Genomic DNA, 20,981 nt, shown 5'->3' on the forward strand with positions numbered 1-20,981 from the left:
CTATTTTTTAAAGAAGCATATTTAAAATGTTCAAAAAGTAAGGGAAGCCTCTTTTCATAGTTATTTCTCTTTGGGAATGAGGCAGGCCCAGCTTATTGTTTTAAATAAGTCACAAAAGTCAAGCAGTTCCCATCTAATCAGATAGTGAAACTTCTGACTAGTTAGCAGAACTGTCAGGTTTCCTTTGTGCTAGTGTGGGGCTGACCTCTCCAATCCCCAAAGATACCCAAACAGAAGACCTTGTTTCTCTGTGTGGCCCCAGTGCCTCTGTTTGCAATTAGGTTTACTTTCTGCCAGATGGGTACAGTCCTTGCTGTACTATTGGGAGCATAGGATTTCTGTAAGTGAACTTTTTGACATAATTTGGGGATATGCTCTCTATTCTAATGAATGATTCTCTTAACCTGTTTCACAGAATGCAGTGATTTTTCTCCACCTGTAACTGTAATCCTGCTGATCTTCTTGTGCCTTGAGGGTCTTCTATTTCTCACTTTCACCGCAGTCATGTTTGGCACTCAGATCCACTCAATATGCAACGACGAAACGGTAGGACTGGAGTTTGCTTTTTGTGCTGTTCTCTGAATGCAGGTTTATAGGACCTCAGACTCTTGAATCATAGTTCAAAGCAGAAAGGGTCCTCTGAGAGGAGTTAGTCCAGACCACTCATTTTGAAAATGAGAAAATTGAGGTCCAGGGTGTTTAAATGGCTGTCCAGTGTTAGAAAATGGAAAATAATATCAGAAGGAGGATTTGAACCCCAGTCAACAGACTCTGGAGCTAATCTTTTTTCTTAAATTTATTTTTTTTAGTATTCTGAATTTAAGACATGCCAAATAAAATGAGCATTTCCTCATCAAAATAGAACAGAAAAAAAATTCTATGTGGAACTCTAAAGCTCTGTTACATAGAAGTTGTTTTTCCTGTTAAGTATATAATAAATTCAATATATAACTTTCAAAGTTGTCCTGCTGGAATTTTATTTCATTTCTGTTCTATATGTTTTTTAAAATGTTTCCATAAGTCTATTTTTTTTCTTTTTTGGGGACAAAGCTATCACTAATTTCCCATCCTCCCCATCTTTTTTTCTCCCTTCCCTTTTTCATTTCTCCCCACCCCCCTAGTTGGGAAAAAAAGAAAAAGAATATTTCAGCAAATATGCATAATAAAGTAAAACAAATTCCCATATTGGCTAAGTCTAAAAATTTATATCCCATTATGTACCTGGAATCCATTACATTTCTTTCAGGAGGTGGGTAGCAAGGTCTCTGGTTGGTCATTGTATTCATCAGTGTTCTTAGGAATTTCAGTTTTTTTTTTAAGCATTGTTATTTTCTTAAATAGTTCTGATACTGCTCATTCACTCAGTTCATGCAGGTCCTCTCCAAGTTTCTCTTAAACAGACTCTTGTCATATAGTGGAGCAGCATCACTCCATTCCATTCATGTATTGTCATTGTTAATTTGCTTCCCAATTGTTCTCTGAATCTTGGCCATTCCTCTTCCAGTGATGAATGTTCTACTGAGATCAACCTTCATAATTCCTAGACCAACTACAAAAGAGTAGTTTTTCTTTTGTTGGTTGTTTTGTTTGTAAATTTTTCTGTCTTATTAGATCTTATCTTCCAATTTTCTTTTTTTTTCTTTTTTTTTTTTTTTTTGTGGGACAATGAGACTAAGTGTCTTACACAGCAGATTTGACCTGGGTCTTCCTGACCCCAGGATCAGTGCTTTATCCACTCCACTTCCTAGCTACATATCCTTACAATTTTCAATTTAACTCTAAATAACTTTCAGAATATCCCTGTAGCGCAATGTGGGGGGAAGCTACAGGGATAGAAAGTTCAAGGGACCAAGTTGGGCATTTTTATTGTCCTGTTTTCCCTCTATTTGTTGCAAACTTATACCAGGTTGAAGCAGTTTCTGAATATAGCAGCAGCCTCCATAATTTAGATTGTGCTACAAAATCAGAATCTGTATCCATTTGCTTTTCTAGTTCAGCTTTCTGGAGTTTGACCTTTTCAGCTTTGAGTTAACTTATTTTCTCTCCTCCCCTTTTATTGTCAGCCACAAGAAACTCTCTATGGTACTTGTTCAGATAAGCAGTGAGAGTTGCCTGCTTTTCTATTATTGTTATATTTTTCATTGGTGTTTTTTTTTAGTTTTTGAAAAGCAGTGGGGTTAAGTGACTTGGCCAGGGTCACACTGCTAGGTAATTAAGTGTCTGAGGCTGGATTTGAACTCAGGTCCTCCTGATTCCAGGGCTGGTGCTCTATCCACTGCACCACCTAGCTGCTCCTTAGTTGCTTTTCTTCTAATACAATTGGCTCTTTCCTTTTCTGGGGGAAAAAGCAGTATGTCTGTATCTTAACTTCCAAGAGATGGGCATGCTTTGGCCATTGCCATCTTCTTTGGGGGTGGGGTGAGGGTTTGCATGGCAGTGGGGTTAAGTGACTTGCCTGAGGTCACACAGCTAAATAAGTATTGTCTGAAGTTGGATTTGAAATCAGATCCTCCAGGATTGGTACTCTTATCCACTGCACCACCTAGCTATCCCCATTGCCATCTTCTTCATACAGTTCACATAATGTTAGCAAATAAGGAATTCCCCTGTTTTCAGCTGGACTTTCATTGTTTCTTTCCACTTTGCCCTTTTCCTTTTCTCTGGATGTCTCCTATGACAGTGGCAAACACCTTTGGCAAATATACATCTTCTTATCTACACCTTAATGATCCTGAGAGTGGTCAAACAAGGTTATTTCTTTTATCATATTTTTTTTAAGGAATTAAGAATAGTTTTTCATAGTTGCTTGGGAAATATCTTGTTGGATGAGAGCCTTTACATACGCTACCAAGTTAAATAATTTTTTTTAAATTAAAAAAATTTTAAATCACTAATGATAAAGTAAGCATAGTATGATCCTGGTATTCTCCACATCTTTCAGTCAATTGTGTGTTGATATAGATGCAACTACTGTGAAGTATCACTTTTCTGTTCCTTACTAATACTCTCAAAAGTATGCCCTTCAATGTGTGTGTAGCTCATTTTTTAAAATATTTTGTTATTTAGTATGACCCATCATAAAAAGAATATAAATAATGCTATACAGAAAGAAAACATTGGATTGTAGATAAGGTTGTATTGTGATGGGTTCTTTTTCAAAGGAATGTTGTGTAAAGACATAACTCTTGTGACATGTTTGTCCTGGAAAGAGAGTTCTTATGCAACAGAGCTTCTAATAAATATGTCGTCCTTCTCTAGCACATGTTATTGTTGGTGGCAACCATCAAATAAAGAGGTAAAGTCAATGAGAATTGAAGCCTAGGTTTACTTAAATAACCCTACATAGCTGTTTCTGTCTCTCAGAAGAGGGCTTTTTGAAAATAGGTAGGGTACTATTGAGCTTGTTATAGTAAAATTACAACAGAAGGTCAGTTTTACTGTTCAATTAAACTTCCTTTTAAGTAAAAGGACCTGATTTTATGCTGTTTGTAGTACCATGGGAGAGAGCTGAACTTAATATTTTTCCCCCTGAATCTTTAGTTCCATGTGTCCCTGTTTCTCTTGAAGGTCGTGCAGTGCTTTCATGGTCTCATTGTGTAATATTGATAGTATCCTCAACTCTTCATTGTCCCTATCCCCCACCATTCACTCTTTTTTTCAGATCTTGCCCTTTCAGCCAGCACAACATTTCTCACTGCTGATCCCTTCTCTCCCTCACTCAGTTGCCACCTTAGGTGGGGCCTCTGTTCCCCTCCCCCTCTCCTAAACAATGTGGTACCATCCTACTTGTTCTCTCTGCTTCGAACCTCTTACCACTCTTAAATATGACCATGAAATTCTCCTATTTGGTTAACTTTAGGGACTTCCTAGTGCCTGTAGAATAAGATATAAACTCTGTTTAGATTTTAAACCCATAGACAACTTGGCTCCAACCTGTCTCATTCACTTGACATTTTTCTTCTACCAAAGTGGCTATTCTCTTCCTTACTAATGACCCCCGTATATGTCTGCTATTAACTTTATATTTATGCTGTATATGTACTATGCATGTACAATCACTGTTTCATGTAATCACACACAAAGTACATTTTTTATTTGTATATTTATCTCCTTTTTTCAAGCATCTGATAGTGAATCAAACACAGAAATTTATAATTTGACTTGATTTGTTTTAGTAGTTATAAAAGGAGAGCTCTTTTAACTTGACTCTGTCTGTTGGTAAGCAGTATTATTGCCTTTATTTGTCCACAGGAGATTGAAAGGCTGAAAAGCGAAAAGCCAACTTGGGAACGGAGGCTCCGATGGGAAGGGATGAAGTCTGTTTTTGGGGGCCAACCTTCAATTCTATGGATGAATCCTTTCGCAGGATTTCGAATCAGGCGATTCCTACTGAAATCAAAGAAAGGTGGTCCAGAGTTTTCGGTGTGAGGCCCACTTTCCCAAACTGGAACTTGCAAATGTGCTGTAGGATATTTATTTGGTGTGTGAAAGCCTATCGACTTGTAATCTGTGACCAATGGGGACTGAACCAACACAACCAGTTGCTTGTAGCAAGCAAAATTTTATACATTTATAGTCACGGAGATCACAAATTTTCCAGAATGTAAACTGGATGCTGTAATGACTTTTCAGCTGTACCACTATTGAAAGGCATGTGGCCACACTAAAGAAGCCAAATGTCATTATTCTACTGTGAGATTATGATTTTTGTTAAATCTTTTTCATTTGATCAAATGTTGTTTGGGGTATTACATATGCTATTTTATTAAAAATCCTGTGTACTGAGCTGCATTTGTCAATCATGGAAAAAAAAATTCCCAGTGGACAAGAATTCTCAAGTCAGTAGCATCAGAGAGTTTCTGTTTACCATGTGATTCCATTCCGTTATTACTTTTCCCGTATCTTAAATGCTACAGGGACCCTTTCTTAGAGATCCATTTCAGTCTTTAATTTTTACCGTCTCTTGCAGTTAAGTTGCAAAAGATCTGTGTGCACTGAGCAGCATAGGTAAATATCAGGTACACTCATTAATTTTTCCCCCCATTTATCATTGCTCACTTCCTTTTCCCCTCACTTGCCCAACCCCAAAACAAAGTGTTTTCTTGATCCTAGCAGCAAGTTTAATATATGTAGTTTTTTCTTTTTTTTTCAAAAAAATTAAAATTTTTATTTTTAATGGCAAGCTATTTTTAAAACCTATGTTCAGGGAAGAGGAAAAAAAGCTGCTATGATATCCTCCTTTGGGACTAACTATGAATGTATTGCTAATTGGACAGTCTACAGATCCAAAGAACAATCAGTTATCTCCCCTCCTCCTTCCCTTTCTAAGCTCTTGTGTGGGTTTAATTTTTTAAAAATTTTGAGAGCATATAGGAGCTGAAAGTTTTCTTTTTTCCCAGCCATATAAGCATCCTCTGGGTGAATGTCATTCTTGATACAAAATAGACAAGTCTCATGTTAGAAAATCTTAATCTCTGTGCATCTCAATGCTGCATTGTTAGTCTGAGCAAGGAGGAGATCATACAATCCCGTAGTGAAAGCCAACCAGTGGGTGTTTCACTGCAACTTTAAAGAAATAATTCGTAGGGCATCAGCTCTGGTGCATAAGAGAGCAAAGTACGCATGTATAACTTTTCTAGAAATAAACCGAAACAAAACCAAAATACCAGAATGCCTAGAATTAGATGTGAGACTATCATTAATACTGTTCTTTTGTCACACAACAGTTGATGAGAACCAGGAACCTGGTGGGTAGCTGAGAATTATGCCTGAACAGTGAATAGTTCCTTTAAGAGGAGTGGTATGGGATGGAATGGGGTGGGGAGGGGGATATTTGCCTTAAACTCACCTGGCTTGTGTATATTTTTTTTCAGAAGCAATTTAACGTGCTAAGAGGTCTTCCTTATTTAAATTGATCTACCACACTAAACATTTTGGTATTTTCCTTCTGGACATAATGCCTTTCTGTTTATTTGTGAAGATCTTCAAAGAAAACATATTTTAACCTTATTACTAGTATAGGTGGAATTTATCAAGAGATCAACCCAGCACACAAAAGTCAAATGAACAAAGCAATTAATTGGTGTAAGATCACCACAAAATTGTGTATAAGTTATAGGAAATTGATCAAGAGTAGCCAGATGCAAAAACTTAGATTTATGGGCATGATTGACAAAGGAGGCAAGTTCCAAAAGAATCTTTTTTTTTGCACATCTGTTGGGAACATATATTAGGCTTCATCATGAGGCTTTTGAAATGGTATATTCTATTGGTTGAAGATTATTAAGAGTTTGAATCCCGTGAGACTTAGCGTGTGTGTGTGTGTGTGTGTGTGTGTGTGTGAGAGAGAGAGAGAGAGAGAGAGAGAGAGAGAGAGAGAGAGAGAGAGAGAGAGAGAGAGAGAGAGAGAGAGAATCAGGTCTACTTGGCTTTTTCAACCCCTTTCATTGTAATTTTTATATAAAATAAAGCCATTCACTGACATTTCTCAAAGTTGGTAATTAAATGATTTCGGGTCTTATTGGATTGGTCTCTTTCCTTGGTTCGTTGAATTTCTTTTTTAAGTAAGTCTGTGATACACAGTAACACATTTTTCAGGCCCTGTGGAATAAATCTAATATCCAAGCAGAATTTGCCAGAGTATTTATTTCTAATAAATTCAACTCTTTAAAATGAGTTTGTGCTCATCTGAAGGTGAAACTACATTCAGCCCAAACATTTTTGTTTAACAAGGCATCAAGATATGGCTCACTAAAGTCATAGTCAATCAGAGGGAGAATTATTTTTCTCTCTGCTTTCTCTTCCTTCAGCACAAAGCTTTGAGGTCATTTAACTTGGGGACAGATAGCCCTGCACACCACAGACCTGAATTAGAGCATGACATCATAATGCCTCTAAGTAACCAAGAAAAGATTTATTATTCTGTTTTGTAAGGATGTGTGCATTGTATTTTAGATGATTTTCTTTTCAAAATGGTAAAAACAGTTTCCTTTAGGTGCTCTGAAAAAGTGACTTAAATTAGCTTAAAAAAATGGCTTTGGGGTTTTTTCCCCCCACCTCATTACCAATGAGGTATTTTCCATTACTATTAGCAGCTTACTGGTTTGTCCCTCATAATCTCTTGACAGCAGTCACATCCATACCACATAATTGTAGAATGGAGGCAGACATGGCATAACTACCTGCAGGAAAATATCCCTAGGGTATATTTGAAAAAAGTGTAGTGGAAATGATGTGTGTGTATCATGACAGTTGGTGACTGTATACATCTGGGCACATTTACTTTTTCCCCTTGTTGGAGCAGAATGAAATTTATGCTCAGGATTCTTTAGGAGCAGGTCCTCCTGCAGAGTATGAACATGCCTTAAAGTGTGGAACTTAGAGCTATCAGCATGGATCCTTTTAAATGCTTATGGGGAAAACATTTATTAGACACTTTCTGTGTGCACAGCCTTCTATTGGGCACTGTGGATGCAAAGATAGAGTCTGCCTGCTAGGAAAGAAAAGGCATGTACATAGAGTATGCAAAGGAGAGAGGTTAATGCTGAGAGTGCTACAGGGTAATGTATCCTTAAGGTGGTGGTGGTTGTCCTTCATTTTCAGGGAGCACCATAAACCTCAGGGTTGTGATGCCATAACAAAATGAGGGAGACCTGTGCAAAGTCACCAGCCTCATTTTCTTCTCTAGAGCCATGTGGGTCCAGGGACCAGGTAAGAATCAGGACAACTGAAAGATGACTGGCTGCAGTGGGAGGCCTTGGCTTTTTTTAAGGTAAAGTTTTAAACAGGTTTCATTTTAAGGCAATGCCCATTCAGTGATTTAAGCTAGGTGAGGGAAAAAAAGGCAAAGAATGACCTCTTTTTACCTAGTTCCCTTCCCTCAGGAAAAATCGGTTTGGGGGGGGAGACCCTCTGGATCTCCAATTAAAATAGAAACATTTATTATTTACATTTGCTATGAAGCACATCAGGCCCAAATAAGATCAAGTGGGGCTTGGCTGGGAACTATAGTTGATTAATCAATGAGAACCAGAGAGGTTTAAAGATAGAGGTCCCAAGATGTCTGAGAGGTTTCAGTGCCAGAAATTTACATTTGATTGCAATAAGATGTTTAAGGAAAAAATAACATTTTAATGAGGATAAGAAGAAAGAATAGGAGTGGTCAAAGGAAGGCTTCTTGGGGTGGGGGAGGTAGCACATAATTTGGGGCCATTAAGCAAGGGAGAAGCCTCGCCAGTCTGGGAAGGGGGAGGAAGCTTATTCCTGGCATGATAGTGGTTTGAGCCTAGGCAAAGAGAAAAGAAAAAGGATGATATGAAGGAATGTGAAGATTATAAGGAGGTGGGGTAAATATGAAATGATACTGGAAAGATAGGGACTGATTTCCAGTGGCTCAGGGCTTAGTTTCCCTAGAGGAAGAGTGGTAGTTGAGAGGCAGTATTTTTTTGTTTTTTAGGTTTTTGCATTTTGGCAATGGGGTTAAGTGGCTTGCCCAAGGTCATACAGCTAGGTCATTATTAAGTGTCTGAGGCTGGATTTGAACCCAGGTACTCCTGACTTCAGGGCCCGTGTTTTATCCACTGTGCCACCTAGCTGTCCTGAAAGGCAGTTTATTGGAACAAAGATGCTGACTTATTTCAGAGACTGGGTTCCAATTCCATCATTATCCGACTTCGCCCTTGTGAGTTGGTTTCTTGGTTTCTTGGCCAGTCTGGTCCTTCTTTATCTCATATGTAAAATGGGTGCAGGAGCCAGCCAGATCCTTTTTTTTTTAGTTTCAGTGTTTAGGGTTAAGTGGCTTGCCCAAGGCCTCACAGCTAGGTAATTAAGTGACTGAGACCGGATTTGAACACAGGTACTCCTGACTCCAGGGCTGGTGCTCTATTCACTGTGCCAGCTAGCCACCCCGGATTCTTTATAAAAATCATCAGGCTGGTGTACAGAAAAACAGCTAGCAGTAGTGATGTAATGAGGTACCAGCAGAAAATGAGAAGAATAGCATTACCTTACCAGTAAGAATCAAATTTCTTGTTAGAAATAAGAAGTGTTTGCTACTGTTTTAGTTATGTAGAAATTTTAAGTATTTTATAATAGAAAATATTTTATTCATTATAATGACTCCTTTGGTCAAATACTAATTGAATAGTTGGTTTAGTTGAATAATGTTTCATTTTGTGCCTATTTTTAGAAGTTTCAGGCTGATGTGTAAATAGATCTAATGGGGGCTTCCTGACACAGTCATTTTTATTGAATGAAGCCTCAGCACACTGAAAGACTTTTTTTGAAGCCAATCTTGTAATGGTTCAAAATACTAACATATCCATTGGTTCTATTTGTTGATAGATATCTAACTCCAGGGTGAGAAGTTGGTGTGATGTTCAATTTACATACATTTACTTTTTATAAACCTATTTAGCAGAAAAGTGTGTTGTAGACAAGTGAGACTGTTGGTTTTATTGACTTAAAAGTATGCCCTAACTAGGGCAGTGACTTAACTCTTGTCCCCCATTATAACCATCTGATGAATAGACAATTATCACTAATTGAACTATCCCAACCTTTTTAGATTGGGCCTACTTATTTTCCTGAAACCTTATGGTCACTGGGTGGGAGAAAAAGAGGACAGAATATAGGAAATCTGATGTGAGTTACCCTAGGGTGTGTGAAATATAAAGGGTTTTCCCCAGAAACCAGAGTTATGGGGTGAATGTATCGCTGCCTGCTGTCCTCTTCTTTGGGACTCCTGACAGATTTCAGAGTTGGGGATGTGGTAGTGATGATGACCTGGAAAGATTAACCCAATAAAGCCTTGACATTTTTTTTAAGGTTTTTGCAAGGCAAACAGGGCTAAGTGGCTTGTCCAAGGCCCCACAGCTAGGTAATTATTAAGTGTCTGAGACCGGATTTGAACTCAGATACTCCTGACTCCAGGGCCAGTGCTTTATCCACTACGCCACCTAGCCGCCCCAAGCCTTGACGTTTTAAGGTAGAATTCTGCCTTTCATTTGGGACCTCAACTTCCATTGTGAACTCTTCAAAGAAAAGAAGTGACTTCTTTGCCAAGTGATGGGAAGAAGTGGGGAGGCTGTCCAGAGCAAAGGCTAATGCAGGAGGCAGCTAGGTACAGTGGCTAGAGCACTGGCCCTGAAATTAGGAGGACCTTGGACAAGTCATTTAACCTCATTGCCTTGCAAAATAAAAGCTAATGCAAATAAGCTTTGTGTGAGAAACCTACCTAAGTAGTTATTAAGTCTATAAAAAATAAATCTGCAGTGGGAAAAGTGCTGCATTTGCATCAGGGCATCTTGGTGCAGTGGATAGAGTATCAGCCCTGGAGTCAAGAGGACCTAAATTGAAATCCAGCCTCAGATACTTAATACTTAACTGTGACCTTGGTCAAATCACTTAACTCCATTGCCTTGCAAAAAAAAAAAGTTGAAATTCAAATTCTGGCTTAGATATTGGCTACCTGGTTAGCCTTTGTGAATTCATTTTTCTCCTATGGTCCCCTGTTCTCCCAATGTAAAATGAGGGGATCAAACTCAAGCCCCCTTTGGCTCTAAATCTATGATTCCACAAGTTTCTTTAACCTTTCTATATAAGGATAAGAGTCAGGAAAAGAGTATTTGGAAGGCCATTTCAAAATAGCCCAACATAAATGATAATTATCATCATGATTATTACTATTTATTATTATTATTAATTAACAACGAATTCAGCTGAAGGATCAGTTCATTTGACAGAAGCCTGGAAAAATTTCATTAAGATTTTATGCTGTGGGAGTGGCTAGGTGGCGCAGTGGATAGAGCACTGGCCCTGGAGTCAGGAGGACCTAAGTTCAAATCTAGCCTCAGACACTTAATGATGACCTAGCTGTGTGGCCTTGGGCAAGCCACTTAACCCCATTGTCTTGAAAAAATCTAAAAAAAAAACAAAAAAGATTTTATGCTGTGTTCGTTTCTTTTTACATCTTTTTAATGTATCTTCATCCAAAGCTCTCTGATACCTTAACCTGGTGTAGAGGTGACTTTAGGTTCCTTAAGTATATGTCAGTGGGGCAGCAGCTATTGCTAATCCTATCAAATTGAAAATAGTTTTAAGTGAGTCAGGCACCAGAATGTTGTACCAGGGCCAGCCTAAAGTGCAGAAAATTGATGACCAGGTAATAAACAATTTTTGGCACAGCAACTCATGAAAAACTTTCAAGGTACTGACCTTAGGAGAAAAAGTTCCCACACTGACAAAACCATGATTATTTGATATACTGAAAAAATAAGTTTTATGGATGATGAAGTGCAGAATAAAGACTTTAGGTAGTGTGGCACCAAGGGCTTAATATAGTCTTAATATAGCAAAGCAAATGGGATTAAGTGGCTTGCCCAAGGCCACACAGCTAGGTAATTATTAAATGTCTGAGTTCGGATTTGAACCCAGGTCCTCCTGACTCCAGGGCCAGTGCTTTATGCACTAGTCCACCTAGCTGCCCCTTAATATAGTTTTAATGTAGTCTTCACCCCACCGCTCCAAAAAATACATTGTAAGCTCCTCGAGGGAAAAAAAAACATTTTTTTTTGCCTTTGTATACTCAATGACAAGCTCATATTAATGAATGCTTGTTGATTGAATTGTCATTAGGAACTCTTCATTTATAACAGGATTGATTTTTTTTTCAACCTTGACTAAAGACTGGGACCTTTTTGATCTAACAGGCATCCCATCTTTGAGTGAAGTTATAGGTTAGTTGTGTATTTATAGTAGAATAGATGACAAATACTAAGTCTTACTTTCTTGGGATTGGCTGAGATAAAAAGATTTGCTGTCAGCTGGCAATATCACCAGTTTGCTTAGTAATACCTTCTACCCAATTGTCTTAATCAACCACATGCGATAACGTTAAAGTCTTGTAGGTCAGCAACATCTTAAGCTAAGAGGAACATCAGCCAGTGGAATCCAGAAGCAGCTTCTTTTTTTTGGGGGGGGGGGTTGCAAGGCAAATGGGGTTAAGTGGCTTGCCCAAGGCCACACAGCTAGGTAATTATTAAGTGTCTGAGGTCAGATTTGAACCCAGGTACTCCTGACTCCAGGGCCAGTGCTTTTTCCACTACACCACCTAGCTGCCCCCCGGAAGGAGCTTCTAAGCCATTCCAGCACAGGGCAATGAGAACTTGTACTATGATTCTCTCTAGATCAGATGAGATAAAATTTGTTTGTTTGTTTTTCCAATTACATGCAAAAATAGTTTTCAACATTCATCCTTTTGCAAATTTTTCAGTTACTTATTTTTCTACCACTCTCCCTTCCCATGACAGTGAACAATCTGATACAGGTTGTACAGATATACATTTCAATATTAGTCTTGTGAAAGAAGAATCATAACTAAAGGGGAAAAATGAGGAAAAATATGTTTTAAAAAGTGAACATAGTATGTTTTGTTCTGCATTCAGATTCTGTAGTCTGTTTTCTCTGTTGATGGTACCTTCTGTAACAGGTGAGATAATATTTGTAATGAGTTTAGCATAATGCTTAATACAAACTAGCCCCATAATAAATGTTTATTTACTTGTTTTTGGTGATAGCAAATGACACTTTAAAAAGTCATGATCCCCTGAGCAAAATTTTTCTTTGACCAATAGATGAGTCAAACACAGATTTTGTGTTATATAATGGTTTTGTATTTTATTTGGGAAAAACCCCAGAAGTTGGAAAAACAAGCAGATTCATTAATGATACCTACAATATGCATGTATGCATAGAGTTCTGCAGCTGCCGGATTCCTTCCCGGCACTGGGGAAAGAGTTAGTAGTCAGTAAATATTGTTTTTGAGAGACCCTTAGGGCAAACAAGAATTAGTTTAGGCATCATGCTGATGAGGGATGAATCTGATAAGAAAGGAAACATTTCTTGGATTTCAATAATTTTCATCTTGTATTGCATCTCATTCTTTTGATGAGACTTGGGTAAACAGAGTTGTAACTGGCAGAGAGCCATTGGGACCCCAACTCAGTTTGCCCAATGCAAGGGAACAGCCTCTGCCCATACTGCTGAATACATCCCTACTCCCTTACATCTAGGATGCCCACACCTTTGTAGGTCCTAGGTCATCCTGAGAATCCTGTTGTCAGATCTCTTCTTGGGCTGCCCTCTGCTCCCTCGTCAGTGTGACTGCAATTGGGGAGAATTATCACTCTGAATCTGGGAACCTGTGGGGTGTCTGGACACTTGCTGCCCTTCTCAGCAGGATGCTATTCAGGATTTCTGCCCCTTTCTCTCAAATATCAAGTCATGACTGATGGACCAATGTAAGTTTGTGAGAAACTCAAAAAGGAATATGAGTTATTGACATGAATTCCATTTGCTGATTGGCCAAATCTGTCTGGAAAGAGTCCTTCACCTAAGATCACTTCTCTGCCTTGTAGGATTTTAAAGATTCACGAGTTAATGCCTGAAACGTTAATGCCTTGACTGCTGAGTTCAAGAAAAAATTGTGGGCTGATCATTGCATGATTATAGTCAGGCTCATTTTCTGGTGTGACATTTGATCACTGGCCATTTGTTAAATTACATTGCAGGTCCTGTTAAGGCTGACATAGTTCAAAAATCAATAGTTAAATTTTGTTTTTCATTGGCTGACATTTAGGATCACAGTTGGTACATGATGGTGTCTGCCACACTAGGCATTACATTAGCTTTATCTTCAGTTTTGGTACCATTTTCTGGTTTGATGAAGCATCAAGGCATTTCCAAATATTGGCATGATTTCTACCTTTCCAATTGGAAGAAGCAAGATGTTTAAGGCCATGAAAATAGGCCACACACAGCAATAATGCCGCTTTCATACTATAAATTAAGTTCAGTAAACAGAATTATCACTTGACTTTCTAGATTTGGGGGGCATTAACACTGTAAATGGAAAATTGTTCAAAAAGTTGCAGATGTGTAGCTTTATACATGTGAAAACATTGATCAGATACTTTTTCTGCTCCCATAGCACTATATATATATATATATATATATATATATATGTATGTATATATATATACATATGTATGTATATATATATACATATATATGTTTTAAAACCTAAATATACATAATATAATCAGTATTTTTTAAAAAACCTTAGCTATAAAAAGGACATCAGTAATGAGACATTTTCACAACTCTGGGCAATGTGAAAATACCTGCATTAATTCTATTGCTCATATATAAGATGTGAGTGTGAAGTCATGGGACAGATTTTTATTTTTAACAGATTAGAATTTACACATCCAAAGGTATAATGTTATCCCCTTCAAGGCAGTAACTGTGGGAAGCTACATTTGTGTTGAAGATACTGTCTTTGCTTAAAATATGTACACACTTTTTCTTTGGGAGTGAACTTCAAGAGTCAATCTATTTTGAGTTGAGTCTTTGGTAAGCAGAGCTGAAACCAGGCTCATTCCTTCAACATATCATCCTTTATTTTTTACCCAAATGGTTGTGTCCAGTTTGATCCCCTACTTCTGTCACCTGCTATTTCCAAAGTTCAGATCCACTGTCATCAGACAAAGATTTGTCATCTTGGGGAAGAAAATAATGATTTTGGCTCTAAAAAGTAATTTTTAGAGGAACTGTCCCGAACAAGAAATAGTTTTGTAAATAGTTTCCCCATGAATGAATGGGGATAACACTTGCTTGGACATTCAACTTCTGTCTTTTTGAACCTTAGTCTTATTTTATTTATATGTATATATATATATATATATATCATATATACACACACACATATATATATACATACACACATATGTATATGTGTAATATTCATCTGTGACAGGCAAAAAGACCTTTGTAACCTGAAGCTTGATTCAAGTACTCAACTATTGAAAAAAGCTGGTTCAGTTAGAGGTTTGAGAGATTAGGTCTGAATCGGGGAATGGAGGGGTAAATGGGGGTAGTTAAAATAAGTCACATCATACTTTGTCCCTTTACAAACCTAATCTCCTTTGATCCTCAACACAAACAAACAGGGAACTGCAGATTATCTCCATTTTACAAATGAAGCAAATGTGATTCATAGACTCCTTATGGCACACAGCTGACATATTACTTTGTAATGGAGAAATTGTTGTCTTATCCGAACCAAACCAAAATTCCCCAGTAAAAACCCTATTGTGATGTTGAGTTGGGGAATTGTGTGTCTGTTTTTCAAAATATATGCTATGTATCAGTATACCCTCTACCCAATTTGCAAATGGACTATTTAAAAAAATATTCTGTGTATTTCCTATACATGTATGGGGTTCTTGTTTTGGCTTCAATTCTAAAAAATTCTAAGCAGAGGGTATGAATTAGTTGGCTCAATGCTGATTTGTGTTTTGCTAATCGAAGCCAGAGATTTCAGTCATGCTAAATGGAGCTAAACCATAGTGATTTTTCAGTTCTGTTGGACAGCTGTTGGAGGCATGTACTTTCAAGTGTCTCCAAAGTTTAACCGTCTTATATTTTCAACAGTGAGAGAGATCCTGGAAAATCAATCCAGGGACCAGCAACAATCCTGGTCCTAACCAAGTAGCCAACTGGATGTGTCGATTAGAATCCCCAGTCCCTGAAATCTGAGTTGGCTGTAGAGCTGAGGCAGTCATGGTGGCTCACATCTGGAACGGTAAGGCTGACTTCCTAGGGAGCTTTAAGTCTCTTCACTTTCATCGCTTATAAAATTTCTTGCTTAGGAATGATGGTCTGGGGCAGTATTTGAATGGACATCTCAGACCTTCTGGCAGGGTCCAATTTGTAATCTTCATTCCCAGGGCTTGTAGGAGAAGAGGCAGATGTGTCTGGAGACACTGAAGAGAGGAAAAAGATGTTAGTGCAGATTCTTTTCTTTCCCAGTTAAAATGTAAACTTCAGAAACGCAGCAGAATGAGCATTTTGACCAGAGTTCACATTTATCTGTTAGCTAAATTGGTTGACAAGTCTGACAATCTCAAATGCTTATTTATCAGACTTGGCTTCCCCCATCCCAAATCAATCAATCATAGTCGAGGGTAATTAATATTTTTTTGGTTAATTTTCCCCTTTGTCAGATGGTAAAACTGTGGATCCCTTCTCAGAATAAAGTTTTTAAATGCATTTAATGCATTTAATTTAAATGCATAAAATAAGATTACAGCATAAAGAAAACCAATTATATTGAAAATGTATACTGTAAAATTCATGAATCCCAGGTAAAGAACCTTTGCTCTAAGACATTAAAATATTTCCTGATACCCCTAATAGCTGCATCTTAGTCCTACAGGGCCTTGCTTCTAGCCACTTGCTAGCTAATCCTTGCTAAAGTATGACTTCCCATGAATATTATATAGGTTCCCCTCATCTTTTTTTTGGGGGGGGGTTTGAAAGGCAATGAAGTTAAGTGGCTTGCCCAAAGTCACACAGCTAGGTAGTTATTAAGTGTTTGAGGTCGGATTTGAACTCAGGTCCTCCTGACTGCAGGGCCAGTGCTCTATCCACTGCATCACCTAGCTGCCTGCTGTGCCCCTCGTCTTTAAGCTCTCTGTCAGTCCCGAAAGAAACTCTAGAATGGAATTTCAGGAACCCTAATTACTGGCAAGGTTGGTTTTGGGGAGCAAGGAGCCCTTATAAAGCACAGCATAGGGACAGCAATTCTCTTGGAGACTGCCCTCCATATACTGGAAGCCCAATTATTCCAACTGCCCTTTTGGTTTTTGTAACTTTAGCCCAAAAACCCCACTTGGTGTCCTCACCATGACCTTCTGTGAAAGAACAGTTCTGGCTAGGGCCAGGTGCAGCCTGGATCACCGAACTGAGGGTGTTAGGAAGGATGTGGCCTGTGACTGGCTCCAGGTTTAAGTTGGGCATCCCAGAATGATACTGGGGCATCTCTGTGGTGTTCCCTGTAAGCAAGCATAGAGGAGAGTTCTGGTCAAGACTGCAGCAAAGTGGATTTCATGGTCTATACATGGGCCTGGGCACAATGAGTTTAATGGAGGGAAAGAAAGACATAAAATCCAGTTGTTGGGATGAGGTTTTTTTTTTCCTTTTTCATATTTAAAGCCATGACTATACTGAGACAATTCAGTGGCTTCTGATTGTGAGAGAATTAGATTTAAATCATGTAAAGGAGGATTTGTGATTTCATCACTGATGCAGATTGCTAACCCCTCTTAGCATTATTAGAGTGTGCTTTTGCTGTGGCCCCCCAAATTCCCTTCCTACGACCAAAATTCTGCTGACTTTGATTAGCCTTTGGTCTGTCCCAGGACCCATACTGGTATCTTTCTAGCCTGGTAGAACTTGCTCCCATTTGTGCCTCCAGCTAAGTGCTGCCTTTCTGAGAATCCAGGGGTCAGTTCTAACAGCAGCAGCACCAAAAAAAAAAACCCCAAAACAAAAACCGCAAAAAACATTAAAGGGAGAAGTGGAGCATTCAGCTGGAACATTCACTTTTTCAGTTAGAAAGTGATAATGTAAAACTTCACTTAGTTAATAACTATGAATAAAATCAAGTTTTATATCATAGCTAAATTGGGAAAGGGAGAGTTGAAATTGCAGAGGTGGGGAACTATGACTGTAGAATATTGCATTTGCCATCAGACTCAGTTAAGGTGTTGGTGAGCTTTGCCAAACTCTTCTTTCTTTTTTTATTCCCTGATACAGTGGATGACAGGAGGGAAGGAGAATGTACCTGGAAACAGATGGTGATGTGAAAATAAAAGATAACAATAAAAATGTGATGTAAAAGACAAAAATGGAAAGGTAGAAAGTGTCAAGAAATGGGAAAAACAGGAAGAATAAAAACTTAATCATTCGCCTTTCCCCCAATTTCTTTGTATTCAAAGGGAGAATGGACAGCCAATAAAGTCTTAGACAAAGTGAACTGGAATTCTCCATTATTCACTTATTTGCGGACCCTATGCAAGTCCCAGGTTCTGTTTTGTCATCTGTAAAATGGGGATAATTTGATCTACTTCATGGGGTCATTTCAATGGAAAATTGTAGGTAACCAATGCAGGTAATCAAATATTACAGTTACTGTTATCATCAGCTGTTGGGATCCAACATCTGGGAGGGAAGTGGGTTCCACCCCTTTCCTATGGGGCCTGGGCTGGCTGGACCTCCACATTGTCCAGAGCCCCCTATCTCCCCACCCCAGAGTTTATTCTAGCAACACTGATGTAGCGGTTGGAAGACTGCAAAGCGCGTAACATACATTGGCTCATATCTTCACAACCTCTCTGATTTTACAGATGAGGAAACTGAGGTAGAGATTTGAGTGACTGTCAGAAGTGTCAGAAGGGAGTTGAGCTGGGGCCTTCCGGACTAGCGCTCTAGCCACTGAATCATCTCCAGCTCTTCCATCTTAATGGGAACAAAGCATTTCGGGGGGACCTGGCCAAAAGTCACCCCGGAGCTCCCAGTGGCCCGTAGTCTGGCCACGGCTGACCCCGGCAGTCTTCTCAGCCTTGCGGTGATGACTGGAGGACAGGACTGAGAGGGAGGGAGGGGAGGCGGGGTCTCGGAGGGCCACTCGGGTGGGAGAGGGAGCCACATGAGGGGTGGGACCTCAGAGGGAGAGGGAGAGGCACCGGGCAGGCTTTGAGAGAGGGACATGGGTGGGGGAAGGACACCCAGGTGGGGCGGGGTCTAAGAGGGAGGGACACCCAGGTGGGGCGGGGCCTAAGAGGGAGGACACCCCCCAGGCAGGCGGGGCCTAAGAGGGAGGGACACCCAGATGGGGCGGGGCCTAAGAGGGAGGACACCCCAGGTGGGTGGGGTCTAAGAGGGAGGGACACACAGGTAGGCGGGGCCTAAGAGGGAGGACACCCCAGGTGGGTGGGGTCTAAGAGGGAGGGACACCCAGGTAGGCGGGGTCTAAGAGGGAGGACACCCCAGGTGGGTGGGGTCTAAGAGGGAGGGACACACAGGTAGGCGGGGTCTAAGAGGGAGGACACCCCAGGTGGGTGGGGTCTAAGAGGGAGGGACACACAGGTAGGCGGGGTCTAAGAGGGAGGACACCCCAGGTGGGTGGGGTCTAAGAGGGAGGGACACACAGGTAGGCGGGGTGGGGCGGGGCCTAAGAGGGAGGACACCCCCAGGTGGGCGGGGCCTAAGAGGGAGGGACACCCAGGCGGGCGGGGGGCGGCCGGGGCCTGGCCCACCTCCCAGCAGCATCTCCTGCAGCAGGCTGTCGATGCGCGCCATGCCGAAGAGCTTGACGAACTGGATCTGCTCGATCATCTGCCAGGTGATGCTCTGCAGCGGGGGCAGCAGCAGCAGCAGGTCGCTGAAGCGGCCCCGCGACTCGTACTGCCGGTCCGTCACGTAGTCCTCCAGGTTCACCTGCACCTGGAAGCGCAGCCGCTTCACCTTCCCGGGGTCGCTCAGGCCTTTGCAGTCTGCGCCAGGGAGAGAGAGCGGACGGGGCGGTGGTCGTGGTGGCCCCCCAACCCCCCAGCCGCGGCGACCCCCCTAGGGCAGCATCCCCCCCGCAAAGAGAAAGGGCTCCTCATCCGGGGCGGTCCCCCCCGCCCCAGCGCCTTGGCTGCCTCCTTTCCTGGCCGAATCGGCCTTGGGGTCTTTGCTGGGCATCAAAGGCTCCAAATACCAAAGGAATGGGCATTGCTTAGTCGGCTGGGCTTCCCAGGACCGTCTGAGGCGGCCTCGGCCTGTTTTTTCTGTCTCCGGGCCCCTGCAATGCAGGAGGGGAGAGGAGAGGGGAGAGGAGAAAGGTGGCGAGAAAAGGAAGGAAGGAAGGAAGAAAAGAAGGAAGACAAAAAAGGTAGGAAGGAAGGAAAGAAAATCGTAGAGAAAAAAGGTAAGGCAGAAAGGTCAGAAGGAAGAAAAAAGATAGTAAGGAAGGAAGAAAAAAAGGAAGGAGAGAAGAAAAAAGTAGAAAGGAATAAAAGGGAAGGATGGAAGGAAAGAAAAGGGTAGAAGGGAGGGAGAAAAGGAAAAGAGGAAAGAGAAGAAGGAAGGGAAGCCTCAAGGGAGGAAGAAAGGGAGGAACTCTTAAGTGTTTTACAAATATTTCATTTGATCTTCACAGTAAGCTAAGAGGAAGGAATCCCAGCACTGTCCCCCATCTGACAGTTGAGGACAAGAGACAGAGGTTTAGGGGACTAGCCCAGGGTCACACAGCTAGCAGATTTGTGAGGCTGGATACAAATTCAAGTATTCCTGACTCCAAGCCTGGAGCTCTATCCACTGAGCCACACTAGCAGGGAGCTCTAATGAAAGCGGCTATAGCAGAAGTCCTTAACCTGAGGCTTGTGCACTTAAAACATTCCATGCTGGGTATTTCAATAGTATTTGTTTCCTTTCTAACGGGTGCGGTATAGGAATTTACAAACATGTTGAGAAGGTGCCCATCAGTCAGAGGACCCCTGGCACAACAAAGGGTAGAATTTCTGCGGAGAGAATGAGGGCAGCTGATAGGGCCGGCTGCCTGATTCTGCTTCCCTCCTCGCCTTTACTACTGCTCTGGGTACACCAGTACACTGAGGCAGTCACCCTTGGCAACTGGGTATTTTCCAAATGTTTAAAGGGTTTAGTTGTAAGGGCAACAATTCATTCAGATTTTATTCCAATCAGTGTTAATCAATGTGATACAATTCCATGGGAATTATCATGATAGGTTATGTCTGTTAGAACTCAAATCTAGGGGCAGCTAGGTGGTGCAGTGGATAGAGCACCGGCCCTGGAGTCAGGAGTCCCTGAGTTCAAATCCGGCCTCAGACACTTAATAATTACCTAGCTGTGTGGCCTTGGGCAAGCCACTTAACCCCATTGCCCTGCAAAACAAAACAAAACAAAACAAAAAAACTAAAAAAAAACTCAGAGCTATGAACTGAGATGACAAGATCACTTGTATAATCATAGGAAGCTAGCTAGAGGTTCTCCACCCTTGTTTTTTTCTTGTCTTTGTATCAAAGCCCAGTGTGGCAGAGGTGACTCAACTAAATGGAAAATCCTCCAGTTTA

General features: G+C 40.7%; 2 protein-coding genes across 3 annotated transcripts in view; one reads left to right on the forward strand and one right to left on the reverse strand.

The window, feature by feature from the left end:
- The window catches only part of ZDHHC7 (zDHHC palmitoyltransferase 7), a 48,062-nt gene extending 41,657 nt beyond the window's left edge, over positions 1–6,405 (forward strand). The window contains exons 7-8 of the mRNA XM_074201897.1: positions 416–546; positions 4,252–6,405. Of these exons, the coding sequence (XP_074057998.1) occupies positions 416–546; positions 4,252–4,428 (308 nt within the window). The 3' untranslated portion in view covers positions 4,429–6,405. The remainder of the gene's footprint in view (positions 1–415; positions 547–4,251) is intronic.
- Positions 6,406–14,048: 7,643 nt separating this feature from the next.
- LOC141498799 (hepatocyte nuclear factor 4-beta-like) overlaps positions 14,049–20,981 on the reverse strand; it is a 62,760-nt gene continuing 55,827 nt past the window's right edge. For both annotated transcript variants that reach the window (XM_074201902.1, XM_074201903.1), the window contains exons 8-10: positions 19,161–19,397; positions 16,746–16,895; positions 14,049–15,824 (exon numbers count right to left, since the gene is read on the reverse strand). In XM_074201902.1, the coding sequence (XP_074058003.1) occupies positions 15,691–15,824; positions 16,746–16,895; positions 19,161–19,397 (521 nt within the window). In that variant the 3' untranslated portion in view covers positions 14,049–15,690. The remainder of the gene's footprint in view (positions 15,825–16,745; positions 16,896–19,160; positions 19,398–20,981) is intronic.

This window comes from Macrotis lagotis, chromosome 1, assembly GCF_037893015.1.
Source record: "Macrotis lagotis isolate mMagLag1 chromosome 1, bilby.v1.9.chrom.fasta, whole genome shotgun sequence".
Taxonomy (NCBI): domain Eukaryota; kingdom Metazoa; phylum Chordata; class Mammalia; order Peramelemorphia; family Peramelidae; genus Macrotis; species Macrotis lagotis.